The sequence below is a fragment of the Littorina saxatilis genome, linkage group LG4, assembly GCF_037325665.1.
Source record: "Littorina saxatilis isolate snail1 linkage group LG4, US_GU_Lsax_2.0, whole genome shotgun sequence".
In the NCBI taxonomy this organism is placed as follows: domain Eukaryota; kingdom Metazoa; phylum Mollusca; class Gastropoda; order Littorinimorpha; family Littorinidae; genus Littorina; species Littorina saxatilis.
Genome location: NC_090248.1, coordinates 62029837 through 62045785, shown reverse-complemented (window position 1 = coordinate 62045785; position 15949 = coordinate 62029837). Strand labels below are relative to the sequence as shown.

The 15949-nt window shown below is 46.0% G+C and overlaps 1 protein-coding gene across 3 annotated transcripts in view; it reads left to right on the top strand.

Moving 5' to 3' along the window:
• The window catches only part of LOC138965301 (uncharacterized), a 148853-nt gene that overhangs the window by 61771 nt on the left and 71133 nt on the right, over positions 1-15949 (top strand). For all 3 annotated transcript variants that reach the window (XM_070337428.1, XM_070337427.1, XM_070337426.1), the window contains 10 exons: positions 991-1044; positions 6734-6942; positions 7229-7444; positions 9367-9551; positions 10354-10470; positions 11346-11487; positions 12198-12336; positions 12799-13130; positions 14115-14312; positions 15088-15313. In XM_070337428.1, coding sequence (XP_070193529.1) covers positions 991-1044; positions 6734-6942; positions 7229-7444; positions 9367-9551; positions 10354-10470; positions 11346-11487; positions 12198-12336; positions 12799-13130; positions 14115-14312; positions 15088-15313 — 1818 coding nt within the window. The remainder of the gene's footprint in view (positions 1-990; positions 1045-6733; positions 6943-7228; positions 7445-9366; positions 9552-10353; positions 10471-11345; positions 11488-12197; positions 12337-12798; positions 13131-14114; positions 14313-15087; positions 15314-15949) is intronic.

Genomic DNA, 15949 nt, shown 5'->3' with positions numbered 1-15949 from the left:
ACCTGAGCTACCGGGCCCCCCCATTTTTCACGGGAAGGACTGTGCCTTTTAAAGATGACCTCGCGCATTTGGTCTTGTGCTTGCGTGTACTCACCAAGGGGGGTAAGGCACTAGCAGGTCTGCAAGTTGACCTTGGAGATCGGAAAAATCTCCACCCCTAACCCACCAAGCGGCAGCGGCCGGGATTTGAACTCACGACCTTCCGATTAGGAGGCTGATGTCTTACCACTACGCCACCGCGCCCGTCGTTTCATGTATGAAAGCCTGGCCAGTGTGCCAGAATCATTTTCACGTGAAGGACTGCGCCTTTTTAAAGATGCCCCCAGCTCATACATTTTAGATGAGTGCTGGCTTCTGATCAATGCCTGTCCGCTTGCTGCTGCTTCTTAATTTGTGATCAATGCGTCTTCCTCCTGCTGCTTCTTGCTTGCTTGTCCTCCAGGCTAGAAACGTTAATTTAAAGCCTCTCCCAGTCTGGGCGTAGAATTGCGTCCTTAGTTACCGGTGCTGGCTGTGGGGTCATGGTGATTGGAGATCCCTAAACAAATCTGGTTTGGCTGAGGTAAAGCCTATCGGTTGACTGAATCTGTTGCGTGTTTAGAGCGCAGGAGTGTATAGAGTGTTGCATGTAGGTTTTTGCTTCTTGTTTTGTAGTTGTTTTACCTCACTGAAAATGGTGTGTGTTGTCAACACTAGTCAGTTGGTAATTTTGATTCCTGCGATTCTCGCCTTTAAAAAAGGACAGAGTAGATTTTTTTTTACTAAGAGGGATGACACCTAAGCCAGACTGTGTAATGGGTTTGATTTTAGTGCCACAGAGAAAGTAGGTGAGTTGAATTCCAGAAATGTTTTCGACTTAGCAATCATTGTTTGAGAAAATGTATGATGTTGCTGGCACGCTAGTGACAGTACTGACAGTGGTGCCAATGACATGACGTCAGCTATCAGTATAGGAATAGACGTGATAAAGATGGCGGTGTGGTGTTTCAGATGGCCTGCAGAAGGCAGCAACTCAGAAGAGAGAGGTGGAAGTGGAGACAGGCGGTAAGCTCATTTGCCTTTCTTGACAACATTTTATTGGGATGGGGGAGCTGGTGAATTTGTATGGGAAGTTAGGAATGTTAATGATGATGCATCTGTTTGTTTGTTTGTTTATGTGTGTGTGTGTGTGTGTGTGTGTGTGTGTGTGTGTGTGTGTGTGTGTGTGTGTGTGTGTGTGTGTGTGTGTGTGTTTATCTGTATGTGTGTGTATTTGTTTGTTTGTGTGTGTGAATTTGTTTGTCTGTGTGTGTGAATTTGTTGGTTTGTCTGTGTGTGTGAATTTGTTTGTTTGTCTGTGTGTGTGAATTTGTTGGTTTGTCTGTGTGTGTGAATTTGTTTGTTTGTCTGTGTGTGTGTATTTGTTTGTTTGTCTGTGTGTGTGAATTTGTTTGTTTGTCTGTGTGTGTGAATTTGTTTGTTTGTCTGTGTGTGTGAATTTGTTTGTTTGTCTGTGTGTGTGAATTTGTTTGTTCAGCAATGTGAGAAGGATGTATGTTGAAAAGGTTCCTTATTTTGATGCTTTTCTTCTTTTTCAAGAAGTTAAGGCAAAGAAAACCTGTATGGTACAGAATAACTCTTATCATTTTGTTATTTTGTCAACTCAAGATGCTGTTCCTTCTTTTTATCTTTCATTCTTTTTTGATGTTTCTTTCTTTCTTGCAATATATTAAAAAGCTCTCCCATGGTCTTTCTCAAGAAAGTTTATTTCTTTTATTCATTTACATTGGAACAGTTGAGCTGAGGACGTTTACCAACTGCATACCATTTCTCCATTATATGTGAAATCTCATTTGCTGCATAGATCCATTTAATGTGTGGATTCGAATGATGTGTTTGGATGAGCATGTCTGTGTTGCTGTACGTTCATTGTTTGTTACAACCAAAACATGAACTGTGGAAATTGTTAATCCATGCGGCTGACAAGCACTCCCAGAGGACTGTGCAAGACTACCGACATCAAAGGTCACCCTCCGGTCCTTCTCTGACCTTGAAGCGTATCAATACGAACGTTCCTCCCGCTCTGACGTAGCGGACAATGAACATGGTGCAACAGAGGGGGAAAGTAAGGCCCCTCCTCGCAAACGTGTGTCCTTCCGTAGAATAGCCCTGACTGTAATACAGATTGTGAGGTCGGCAAAACGTGCACGCACGGGAAGAGCGTCACAGAGAGGCCGGGCCCAAAACTTCAACTGGGACAGTGCGAGGGAACTCGTGGCACTGAAAAATCAGTTACAGGCGGTGAAAGAGAGCCGTCATGGCAGGAAGGGGCAGAGCACTGTGCTCAAGTCGGCGCTGAAACATCGCTTGGGTCAGGACGCCATGCCAGCAGAACCCCCACCGGTCAGTCGACATGGCTCTCACCTCACAGTGGAACATGCTCAGGTGAGAGGCGCCGAGCGTCTGGCTCGTAGTCATAGTGACGAGTCCTACGACAATTCAGAGCCAAGACGCAGGTCTTCCCGCAGACTTCAGCGAGGACACAGTGACAGCTTTGATGACTACGACCACCCGTCCTCCAGGAGGGATGAATGGCCTCCCCCTAGAGGCACACCGCGGTACAGGGATGACGTGACGCCACGCTACACCGCACACCGACACGACAGCTACAGAGAGGAGGACTCGGACCACAGCGATGGAGCTCCTCACCGGCGTGACTTTTCCCCTGACCCTTACCACCAGAGAGGAAGCTCCAGACCACAGTATGACCACAGCCCTGACCGCCACAGCCACTCATCCTACTCCTCTCAGCGCAGACACGTCAGTTTTAGGGACCAGGGTTCAAGGAATTCTCATCACAGAGACAGCAGCCGGGAGAGAGGTGTGAGACGCGGGAGTTACGACGATCCCAGGGGGCAGCGAGGGGTGAGGAGACAGAACAGCGTGGACGTGTACGAAGTGTACGAACGACAAGAGGATAACAGTCCCCGCAAGCAGCGTCCCAAGCGACCGGGGAAAAAAGACCCAGGGCCGCACAGCAAGCAGGAGATCTACCGAGAGGCGCTGGACACGGACACAGCCAGCGACAGAGACAGCGTGGAGCATCTCTACATCTCCCCGCGATACGCTGAGCGAATGGACGATCCGCAGTCCTCACGAAAGTCTGTGCAGTTTTTCCTGGGCCCCAGTGAGAACGAAGCGGCTGCCCTGACACAGACCGGCAAGGCACGGCCTGTCCCGCACCCAAGTCAGCGCCAGCTGGTCAGAGCAGAGGATAGCCTGGACGAACAGATGAGCGACAACGAAACCTTGGTTGCCGATGACTACGGGGAAGACGGCGCCCCGCAGTACGTGATGCACAATCCTTACGGAGACGTGGCGACGTACGGAGAGGAGCGCGGCCCCACCCCTCCCCCCCTGCCTCAAGAATCGGGAGGCATGCTGTCACGATTTCTTGACATCGTGAATCACGTTCCCGTCATACGGGAAGACTTTATGGACAGCACAGCGGGGGAACAAGACGATCTTCCTTCGGAACGAGAACCACAGTCGGAGCAGCGGTTCTTGACACGTGACTACCAGCAGCCCCAGGAGAACTATGCGGCCTCTGCAAGCAATTATGCTGCAAGTAGCAAGAAGTCTTCTGTACGAGCAGGTACAGTCCCCGGGTATTTTGCTGCTGTCACTGTCACCATGTCTTCACAGTGCATGACGAAAATGTCACAGAGGAACGTCACCATATTTGTCCTGGTTTTGATGTTACAGGGGTGTGATTTTGATATTGTCTTTTATGATTTGTGCCTGACAAAAATAGTCACAGAGGAACGTCACCATATTTGTCCTGGTTTGGTCTTGATGTCACGGGGGTGTGATTTTCATATTGTCTTTTATGATTTGTGCCTGACAAAAATTATAGTCACAGAGGAATGTCACCATATATTTGTCCTGGTTTGGCAATTGATGTCACAGGGGTGTTTTTTTGACTCACATGCGAAGCAAAAGTGAGTCTATGTACTCACCCGAGTCGTCCGTCCGTCCGTCCGTCCGTCCGTCCTGACGTCCGGACGTCCGTCCGTCCGTCCGTCCGGAAAACTTTAACGTTGGATATTTCTTGGACACTATTCAGTCTATCAGTACCAAATTTGGCAAGATGGTGTATGATGACAAGGCCCCAAAAAACATACATAGCATCTTGACCTTGCTTCAAGGTCAAGGTCGCAGGGGCCATAAATGTTGTCTAAAAAACAGCTATTTTTCACATTTTTCCCATTTTCTCTGAAGTTTTTGAGATTGAATACCTCACCTATATATGATATATAGGGCAAAGTAAGCCCCATCTTTTGATACCAGTTTGGTTTACCTTGCTTCAAGGTCAAGGTCACAGGAGCTCTTCAAAGTTGGATTGTATACATATTTTGAAGTGACCTTGACCCTGAACTATGGAAGATAACTGTTTCAAACTTAAAAATTATGTGGGGCACATGTTATGCTTTCATCATGAGACACATTTGGTCACATATGATCAAGGTCAAGGTCACTTTGACCCTTATGAAATGTGACCAAAATAAGGTAGTGAACTACTAAAAGTGACCATATCTCATGGTAGAAAGAGCCAATAAGCACCATTGTACTTCCTATGTCTTGAATTAACAGCTTTGTGTTGCATGACCTTGAATGACCTTGACCTTGGTCAAGGTCATGTAAAGGTCAAGGTCTAGCATGTGAGTTGTATGGGCTTTGCCCTTCTTGTTTATATATCGTCTGTTATGATTCCTGCCTGAAAAAAATAGTCACAGAGGAATGTCACCATATTTGCATGGGTGTGATTCTTCTGGTATATGCCGAAAATCCGGATTCGTAATGTCTGTGATGACGTGTTTTTTTTGGTTAATCATACAAATCCCTCAGCGTCTGGGGGCCCCCCTTAAAATTCTTCAGGATTCAAGACATTTTTCAGTCTCACCCATGTATTTGTTCTGGTTTGGCAATTGATGTCACAGGGGTTTGATTCTGATGTCATGTGTTATGATTAATATTTTGTGCCTCACAAAAAGTCAGAGGGATTTAAACATTTTTGTTTTCTTTGCTTTTGTGTGTGCCTGGAAGAATTTATTGTCAGTCACTGTCACCAAGGACTCTGCTCTCTAGTTTGGTTTAAACAAGGTTTTATTCCATAAAACAAGAAATAATAGGGACATGAGCTCAAGTGAACGTTTATATTACAGGCCCTATACACGAATGGTGGATAATACAAATGTGATGTCGGACAGAGAAAATTCTAATATGTGACGTACCCTCCACCACAAAATGAGTCGCATGTCGCTTCGCGCGGTTCTGGGCTAGGCTTAATATATAAGTCCGGGGAGTGTCTGGTAACAGTGTGAGGGTCACCTTAGTCACAGGCTTATAACTCAAACAGTGTTCGATCTTTTCTAATAACGGTTTTCACCACTGGATAGAGCATAAAAAACTCTTGATGAAAATGTACAAATATGAAAATCATGCAAAGGTGACTCATTCGGTGGTGGAGGGTCACATATATACTATGTCATTATCTGGGTCAAACAGGGTGAAAGAAAACCAAACAAAGAGTAAGACTAATGTGGCGGGGGGGGGGGGGAGGGGGGGGGGGGGGGCTGGACTTGTATATATATCTGTCATATGAGTAAAATCGAATTGGTTGCATGGAATGTCACCACTTTTATTTTTACACCCCCGGTATAGGGGTGTGTATAGGATTCGGTCGATGTGTTTGTTTGTTTGTTTGTGTGTTTGTGTGTTTGTGTTCGCATATAGATCTCAAGAATGAACGGACCGATCGTCACTAAACTTGGTGAACAGGTTCTATACATTCCTGAGGCGGTCCTTACAAAAATTGGGACCAGTCAAACACACGGTTAGGGAGTTATTGGTGGATTAAGATTCTACAAGGACTTATAGAGGGACATATTAATGGTCAAAGGGAAATAACCTTCTCAGTTGGTGGCAGTGAGAATGGTAAGGACGGGGGTGTTTTTCCTACCTCGGAGGAATTTCTTGTTGTTTTTGTTTCTGTTTGAATGTCACTGCTGTATGTTCTCTTGAAAGTAATACATGTATTTGAATATACATGTACATGTATGTCACTGCTGCATTCACAAAAGGCATGTGCAGTCTAACGTTTAATTTGATTCCAGTCTCCTATTATTTTGAACATTGTGTTTTGCATGAACTTATGTATATCTATCATACTTTGTTATTCCGGACTTTGAAATCTCACAAATCACCAGAATGTTATTATATTACCAATCACATTATTTTCATGAGTCTGAAATTGTGACATATGTGAATGCATGATCATTATCTTTCAAACGTGTTGCTCTTAGTGTATTTGTGAAGTATTATCAAACAAAATCAGTCTACAGATGATAAAAGCATGTCACCGTATTTGCCTCAATAACTGCTGTTAATTTTGTCATGTTAACCAATTGAAATGAACAACAACAAAAAGTCACGGGTCAGTCAGTATTGGCAAACACAGACGAAGGAAAACAAGGGCAAGCTGTAACCTTCGGTTCAAGATGATTAATGCTGTCAGCAGATGGTTTAATATGATAACCATTGCCAGCAGATTATAGTTCAACATCATGACTAATTGTTGACAGCAGATGGTTCAATAGAAGATAATTCAACATGACTATAATGCTGTCAGCAGATGGTTCAAGGTGGTAACTGTTGCTAGCAGATAGTTCAACATCATGACTAATGCTGTCAGCAGATGGAAGGAAGCATGGAGAAGGGACCCCGCGTATCGGCGGCCTTGTGGACGATGACACGACGACGGAGGATGAGTCGAGCGGGTCAGAGTCAGACTACGCGTCCGACTCCAACGTGGAGCACCTTCCAGTGGGCGGCCACACCATCATCCTAGACGCGTCCAAAAACCAGGCCACCGACACCAAGGAGAACCTACGTAACCGAATGGTCAGCTATTTCTTGCTTGGCGTTTCTTTCATTTGTCTGTCTGTTTCTTTCGCTTTTTCTTCTTTGTTTCTGTCTTATTTTGTTTCTTCCTGTTTTTGTCTCTATCTATCTCTACTTCTTGCCTTCATGAAGGTACATTTACAGAGGTGATGAACGGAACATCTGAGAATACAGGGTCTGACAAGGGAGGGAGTCTTAACAATGTATTTCCAATCTTCCAAGAACAAAACTTGCTCTTGAATGAGAAGACAGGATCATCAGTGCTTCTCTGTTCCCATGTTGCCAGGACAACGACGACGACGATGACATGGCGGTGGTGGGTCACGGCGGCAAGAAGAGCCCCAGGAAGACCGGCAAGCTCACCGCTCTCATCCAGGTGCAGAAGACCGTGGCGCTGGGCATGGACGAGCGACAGGTCAAGGACACGGGCGACATCATGGAGAAAACCAAGCTGGCCGTCTCCACGGAGCAGGAGTCCATGATTCAGGTCAAAGAAGGAGAGGTCAGTGGCCGGTCAGGGAGGAACCGAACATGTTATGGAAATAACTCTGGTGTTTGTGTGGGTTGTGACAGAGTTGGTAATAACTCTGTGGTGTTTGTGTGGGTTGTGACAGAGTTGGTAATAACTCTGTGGTGTTTGTGTGGGTTGTGACAGAGTTGGAAATAACTCTGTGGTGTTTGTGTGGGTTGTGACAGAGTTGGAAATAACTCTGTGGTGTTTGTGTGGGTTGTGACAGAGTTGGAAATAACTCTGTGGTGTTTGTGTGGGTTGTGACAGAGTTGGAAATAACTCTGTGGTGTTTGTGTGGGTTGTGACAGAGTTGGTAATAACTCTGTGGTGTTTGTGTGGGTTGTGACAGAGTTGGAAATAACTCTGTGGTGTTTGTGTGGGTTGTGACAGAGTTGGAAATAACTCTGTGGTGTCTGTGTGGGTTGGAAATAACTCTGGTGTTTGAATGGGTTGTGAGAGTTGGAAATAACTCTGTTGTGTGTGGGTTGTGACAGAGTTGGAAATAACTGTGGTGTTTGTATGGGTTGTGACAGAGTTGGAAATAACTGTGGTGTGTGTACGGGTTTTGAAAGAGTGAATACTCTTGCTTTCAATGAGTGAAACTTTCCCAAGTGACATTTTAGGCCAGTCGTTATAGCGAGGGATGTGTCTGCATGAAACACGTGGGCAAGGAGCACGAGTAGAACATTGGCCAGTCATTATAGCGAGGGATGTGTCTGCATGAAACACGTGGGCAAGGAGCACGAGTAGAACATTGGCCAGTCGTTATAGCGAGGGATGTGTCTGCATGAAACACGTGGGCAAGGAGCACGAGTAGAACATTGGCCAGTCATTATAGCGAGGGATGTGTCTGCATGAAACACGTGGGCAAGGAGCACGAGTAGAACATTGGCCAGTCATTATAGCGAGGGATGTGTCTGCATGAAACACGTGGGCAAGGAGCACGAGTAGAACATTTGCTTCACTAAAAGCAAGAGTAGTCACTCTTTCATAACCGATACAAACCCGACAGAGTTATTTACGGAATTCGTTTATTGAGGGGCAAGGGTGTGTGGCTGGAGGATGATGTTTTGAAGGAGTGAGAGGTCAGTGGCTGGTCAAGGAGGGGGAGGAGAATGTCTGTGTGTATTATCAGGGGAGGATGGGAGGCAAGGGTGAAGGTGCCAGTGTGATTGCGGAGTGTTACTCAAATGACTGCAGTTTTGGGCTTCAAGGTTTCAAGGTCTTATTTTAGCTTATCACAGGCGACCCTCTTTGGGCATGAGGATGAGGAATATGATTATATATAGATATATCTATAGCAATTAAGAAGAAAGGCATAGCAATTATTTAAACATCAGGCTTAAAGGCATAATCCTATCAAATCTCAAATCAAGCCAAGGGGCAGGTCGGTTTGATTGAGCATTTGGAATAATGACACCACACACCAGGACTACGTACCTTCATGTTAGAACATTATTTCAAGGACGATTGGGGACTTTGACGTTGATGAGCAGGCCAGTTCCACCTTTCACATGCATTGCATTCATTATCATAGTTACAGAGAGAGCATTTTTGATTAAACCATTGCAGGTGTGTCTGAATTATAGTTCAGGGAATGTTCCGTATGCTAATTCTTAGGGTCAAATTCACACACAAAATGGCGTTGCAGACAGTGTAATCTTCAAAAAAGCACAAGAAATGTCTGCAACAGGATGTTGTAGACAGTATATAGTCTTTAAAAAAAGAAAAGCACTAAAAATGTATTTAATTTGGCGAAGAAGACAGTATTATCTTTTAAAAAAATCTCAAATGTCTCCAAAATGGCATTGTACACAGTATAATCTTGAAAAAAAAGCACACAAAAAAGCAGACGGTGAATATTGCTTGGTATGAGCAGATAACAACAGCAAATGTTGCTTTCTTTATTTCAGTTGGTGACTGGTGACTGCGATGGACTGCTGCCAGCGCCCTCTATCATGGCCACCACCAAGGGCAAGCACTCTGTGCGTGTGGCCTGGGAGTTGCCACGGCAACCCGACCCTCAGTACAAAGTGCTGCTCTACGTGGTCAACGTAGTGGGCACTAAGTTCAACAGTGAGATCAACAGCGACATCAGGTCGGTACTCAAACACACATCACGGCTCAATCTCTTCTTCTTCCTCTTCTTCTTCGTTCATGGGCTGAAACTCCCACGTTCACTCATGTTTTTGCACAAGTGGGTTTTTATGTGCATGACCGTTTCTACCCCGCCATTCAGGCAGCCATACGCTGCTTTCGGGGGAAGCATGCTGGGTATTTTTGTGTTTTATATAACCCACCGAACTCTAACATGGATTACAGCATCTTTTGTGTGTGCAATTGGTCTTGTGCTTGCGTGTACACACGAAGGGCGATAAGGCACTAGCATGTCTGCTCATAAGTTGACCTGGGAGATCAGAAAAATCTCCACCCTTAACCAACCAGGCGCGGCCGGGATTCGAACCTGCGACCTTCCACATAGGAGGCTGATGTTTTATACAATGCGCCCATCGGGGCTCAATCAAAAATGGGTGGTACCCAACTGGGTGGGAGCAACCCACAGGGACTGATAGGCTGCAATCACAACAAATCTCAATTTCAACCAACCCATTTGGGTGGCTCTCAGTTTCGTTTCGTGCACCTCGACCCTGGTTTCCAATGCCGATCTGTCAAGTAACATGTAGGTCTTTTCATAAAGATGGATCCATGCATACACTTCGTTTGCTGGCTCATCTTGATATACCGAGAGGCCAACTAACATTTTTGTAGAGGTTTTGATGATAGTCGAAGGGGTGGGCAGTAAATAATAAAAGATGCCTTTGGAGTGTTTAGTGTTGTGTATATTTTGGTGTCATTTGTTGATGTACCTTATCAGTCAGTCAGGGTGTTGTCTATTACAGCTACGAGTGTAACCTGGTGGAGAAGGGCAAGCAGGTGAGGGGCGTGCAGCACTGTTGGAACATCCAGGACACACAGCAGTGTGTTATCAAGGGACTGCAGCCTGGACTCACATACAGGTCAGTTGTCTGCCCCTTCTGTCACACGTTTGGAGTGTTTCAAAACACATTTGATCATTTATGTAATTGTCATACCTGATTGGTATCACATAGAGTTTCTTGAATTGTGTAGGTATTTCTGTTGGTGTTGAAACTTTGAATTTAGGATTGTAATTAACTTGTGCTGGTACCAACTTGCAAGAGCTGTGTTGCAAATGTTTGGGTCAGAATGTTGAACCTTCTTGTTGCTCTGCATTTTCTGAAAAGACAGTGTTGCAGCATGTCAAGAACTTATTTGTGACTTCATGCTAACTGGGTTACATCTTACAGAAGACATCGTTTGTTACTGCATTAGAGTTAAATCTTAAAGTTCATAAGACATCATTTGTTGCTGCATTAGTGTTACATCTTACAGAAGACATTGCTTGCCGTGAACGGAAAACCGAGGTCCCTTCGTGTACACTACATTGGGGTGTGCACGTTAAAGATCCCACGATTGACAGAAGGGTCTTTCCTGGCAAAATAGTATAGACATAGATAAAAAAAATGTCCACCAAAATACCCGTGTGACTTGGAATAATAGGCCGTGAAAAGTAGGATATGCGCCGAAATGGCTGCGATCTGCTGGTCGATGTGAATGCGTGATGTATTGTGTAAAAAATTCCATCTCACACGGCATAAATAGATCCCTGCGCCTTGAGTCCGAGTCTGGAGATACGCGCGCGATATAAGACTTCATATATAATAACGGGTGGTAACATGACAGGCCGCAGGGTCTTTGACTTGTGGAGTGACCTGAGCTGTCAAGTTTGTCCTGTCTCCTTTCCATCATCTGTGTCTTATTGATTGTTAATTATCCAAAGACATGAGCATAATGTATCATTGGCTGTGTGCAGGATCTATGTGATCTGCAACTACTCGACGGTGCGAGGCAACAAGCCGTGTGAGATCCAGACGACATCCTCCGTGCTGTACTACACAACGCTGGGTCCGCCCAAAGCTCCCCGCCTCAGAGTGGTCAGGGTGGATCTCTATGAGGTCAGTGCTCATTGGTCACGTCTTTGTTCATATCTTTGTTCATGTCTTTGTTCACGTCTTTGTTCGTATCTTTGTTCATGTCTTTGTTTGTGCTGTACTACACCACACTGGGTCCGCCCAAAGCGCCACGGCTCAGAGTGGTCAGGGTAGATCTCTATCAGTTCAATTTTTCTTTGTTTGTGTCTTTGTTCATGTCTTTGTTCATGTCTTTGTTCATGTCTTTGTTCATATCTTTGTTCATATCTTTGTTCATATCTTTGTTCATGTCTTTGTTCATGTCTTTGTTCATGTCTTTGTTTGTGTCTTTGTTCGTATCTTTGTTCATGTCTTTGTTCATATCTTTGTTCATGTCTTTGTTCATGTCTTTGTCTTTTTTCATGTCTTTGTTCGTGCTGTACTTGTTCGTGCTGTACTACACAACACTGGGTCCTCCCAAAGCTCCAGTCTCAGAGTGGTCAGGGTAGATTTCTATCAGGTCAATTTCTCTTTGGTCTTGTCTTTGTTTGTGTCTTTGATTACGTCTTTGTTCATGTCTTTGTTCCTGTTGTGTGTGTTGAAATGGGACAGAGAATGGGCCAGAATCAGCACAATATTGGTTCATTTTCAAGATGATTGGTTCAATTTAATGATGATTGGTTCATTTTCATGATGATTGGTTCAATTATCTGCAGCTCTTTTAGTGTCACATCTATCTCATGTTTTGTCTGCAGACATGCCTAGCGTGGGAGCCGCCGGCCATGCATGAAAACACTCGGTTGAGCGGCTACCAGGTGATGGTTGACGGCAAGCGGCTAGGAGGTCTGCGCAGCGCCGACATCCAGCAGATGGTCATTAACAACCTGGTGCCAGGTAGGCAGTGTTGGGGGAGGGGGGGGGGGGGGGGGGGGCAGGGGAGATCTGTGTCAGATTTGTTCACTTGAGTATCTTTTGGGCAAAGGCTGAGGTGCACGAGAAAGTTACCAGCCAAACGGGAACCAGCCGCTGTGTTGGATTTGTTGTGATTTCAACGAAACAGACCCTGCAGTTAGTTCTCTCCCGTTTGGTTGGCACCCACTTTCGGTCCGTGCACCTCAGCCCAGGTGATCAAATGATCTCTACTGTACCTTCCTAGTGGAAGATATGCACAACAAAATGTTTGGCTAAAGTGCATGTGCGTGCAGGGTGAAGGAATCTTTTTGTTTGCTTTGAAGGGAAACTAACATTTTTGTGTTGAAAAGCAGCAAAGGTTGAAACATTACTCACCACAACCTCCCCCCCCCCCCCCCCCCCCCACCCTTGTGTTCATGCATGTGTTCATACCTGTCCCTACAGGAAAGACAATCAGCGTCAACGTGGTGGCAGTCATGTCTCGTGCCGCACAGGAGAGCGCTCCGTCCAAAACTGTCCACATTTCCTGCCCCCGCCGACCGGCCGCGCCCACCATTTCCCAGCAGCCCTCTTACAAGCGCGGCTGTGTGCTCCTTGCCTGGGACAAGCCGCGAGGTCACCCTGACACAACGGAAGAGTCCATCTCCGCTTACACGATCTACGTTGACGGGCAGTGGCACGGAGAGGTCAAGGCCAGTAAGATGGGGAATCAGCAAGGATACCAGTTCTTCCTCACCGACCTCGCCCCCGAACAGAGCTACGACGTCTCTGTCAAGGTGAGCTCTCAATTCCTCTGTTATTAGGTTAGGGTAAGATGGGGACAGTTAGGGTTAGGGTTATATTGGGGACTGTTATGGTTAGGGTTCCCGTCGCGATATAACCTTGAACGGTTGAAAACGACGTTAAACACCAAATAAAGGAAATGGTTAGGGTTTGTGTTAGATGGGCGATCAGCAAGGATAGCAGTTCTTTCTCGACCCCAAACAGAGCTACGGCGTGTCTGTCAAGTTGAGCTCTCAACTCCACTGCCATACAGTTAGGTTAGGGTTAGGTGGAGGAGAGTGTTATGGTTAGGGTGAGCTCTCAACTCCCCTGCCATACAGTTAGGTTAGGGTTAGGTGGAGGAGAGTGTTATGGTTAAGGTGAGCTCTCAACTCCACTGCTATACAGTTAGGTTAGGGTTAGGTGGAGGAGAGTGTTATGGTCAAGGTGAGCTCTCAACTCCACTGCCATACAGTTAGGTTAGGGTTAGGTGGAGGAGAGTGTTATGGTTAGGGTGAGCTCTCAACTCCACTGCCATACAGTAAGGTTAGGGTTAGGTGGAGGAGAGTGTTATGGTTAGGGTGAGCTCTCAACTCCACTGCCATACAGTAAGGTTAGGGTTAGGTGGAGGAGAGTGTTATGGTTGGGGTGAGCTCTCAACTCCACTGCCATACAGTAAGGTTAGGGTTAGGTGGAGGAGAGTGTTATGGTCAAGGTGAGCTCTCAACTCCACTGCCATACAGTTAGGTTAGGGTTAGGGTGAGTGTTAGATGGGAGATCAGCAAAGATAGCAGTTCTTTCTCATCCTGAACAGAGCTACAACGTATCTGTTAAGGTGAGCTCTCAACTCCACTGGAATAAGGTTAGGTTAAGGTTAGATGGGGGACAGTGTTAGTGTTATTTTAGCAATTTAGAAAAGGAAGGTAGGGGAGCCTTTGGATGTGTTGAATTTTTGTGTTACCTGTATGAAAACCTGCAGAGCCGTGTGACTGTTACAGGCCATCGCGGGTGATCGCAGTGTTGACCCCGACGCACAACACGTGTACAGCCTGAGTGAGAGCTTCATGTCCAACACAGTGCCCGTCATGGCCCCCGCTGCCCCCAAGTCTCCCAAGCTGCGTCTGGAGGGACTCCACCCTGACGGCATCGACGTCACTTGGATGGCCCCGCAGCAGTCTGGGGACGCTCACATGTCGGTGAGTCTCACTGGGGAAATAGGACAAATAGCTCAGTTGGCGGGGAAATAGCTCAGTCGGTAGCCGCGCTGGTTCCAAAAACAGTTGTCGCTATCGGTTCCCCATGTTTGGCAAGGGATTTATTTCCCAGAGTCAACTTTGTGCAGACTGTCCTCGATGCCTGAAAACCCATGTGTGCACGCATGCACATGATAAAGAACCCAAGTTCACAGCAAAAGTCTCAGGGCTTGGAAACATCAATACATTCATGCAGGAAAAATAAATAAATGGGTGTGGTCGTACTGTACAGCAGCTCACTTTCCTAAGTGAGAAAGCAGCCCGAATTTCCATGAGGGTAACCTCACAGAACTATTTAAAATCTTATTCTTGGTCAGGCAGATACAGAACAGTGTTGTTCTCAGGCCTCTGTCTTCGGTCATTGATGCCTTGTTCACACCCCTGGCCGGTCGATCGTCCGATAGTTTTAACACGTAGGAGGTCATCTGACAGAACAATTCTTATATTGGCATGACAACGGGCTGATACTTATATTCAATCCAGGTCGAAGTGCCTTATTGTCTTCTGAGTCTGGGAACAACACTAAAAGAATGCGTGGCTTTGTCAGAGTGTGGGATCTAGTTGACAGCCTGGTGGAGTTACGATCCTTTTTTTGCTGTAGTTTTGCAACTATGAGTGCTGTCAATTGTATTGCCACTCAGTCGCTGTTTCTTCAGATTTTTTTTAGATTAGACACAGCTATTTGCATCAAGGTAAAATGTGATTGTTGTGATGACAGGGTTACCAGATGCTGAAGAACGGCAAGCTATATGGCTCCATCATCCCGTCCGACGTCAACAGTTTGCGGATCCGCGATGTCTCGCTGGGAGAGAAGCTGACACTACAGCTGATCGCGCTGACGGAGCACCCGGTGGGCAAGGCCGACATGCGCGCAGCGAGTGTGGCCGGAGACAAGGACTCGGGCATCAGTGGCTCCACCGCACAGCAAGACGACAGATCAGCCGGTAAGTGATGGACGATAACTGTACTAGGTAAGCAAAGTGGCTTGTGTTTGCGTGGCAAAAAGCTGAAAGCAGCGTTTCCACAGTTTTGTACTAGGTGAGCAAAGTGGCTTGTGTTTGCGTAGTAAAAGGCTGAAAGCAGTGTTTCCACAGTTTTGTACTAGGTAAGCAAAGTAGCTTGTGTTTGCGTGGCAAAAAGCTGAAAGCAGCGTTTCCACAGTTTTGTACTAGGTAAGCAAAGTGGCTTGTGTTTGCGTGGCAAAAAGCTGAAAGCAGCGTTTCCACAGTTTTGCTTACCAAGGCGCAGTTAACTGATAGATTTACTAACATGATAGACGATTTTCAGAAATAACTCTGTCAGGTTTGTATGGGTTGGGAAAGAGTGAATACCCTTGTGTTTCTTCTGACAAACATTGGATGGGCCGATCACTAGCAAGGGGTGTGTCGGAAACACACGCTCCCGTCCGCAAGTTTCGCACACACCCCTCGCTAGTGATTGGCCCCTCCAATGTTTGTCAGAGGTTTTGGCAAGGGTAGGCTGTTTTCCACAACACATTGAGGGTACTCAACTCAACTCAACTCAACTCAACTCAAATTTATTAATCCATATGGAAATTATGTTGTAACAATACTCATTTC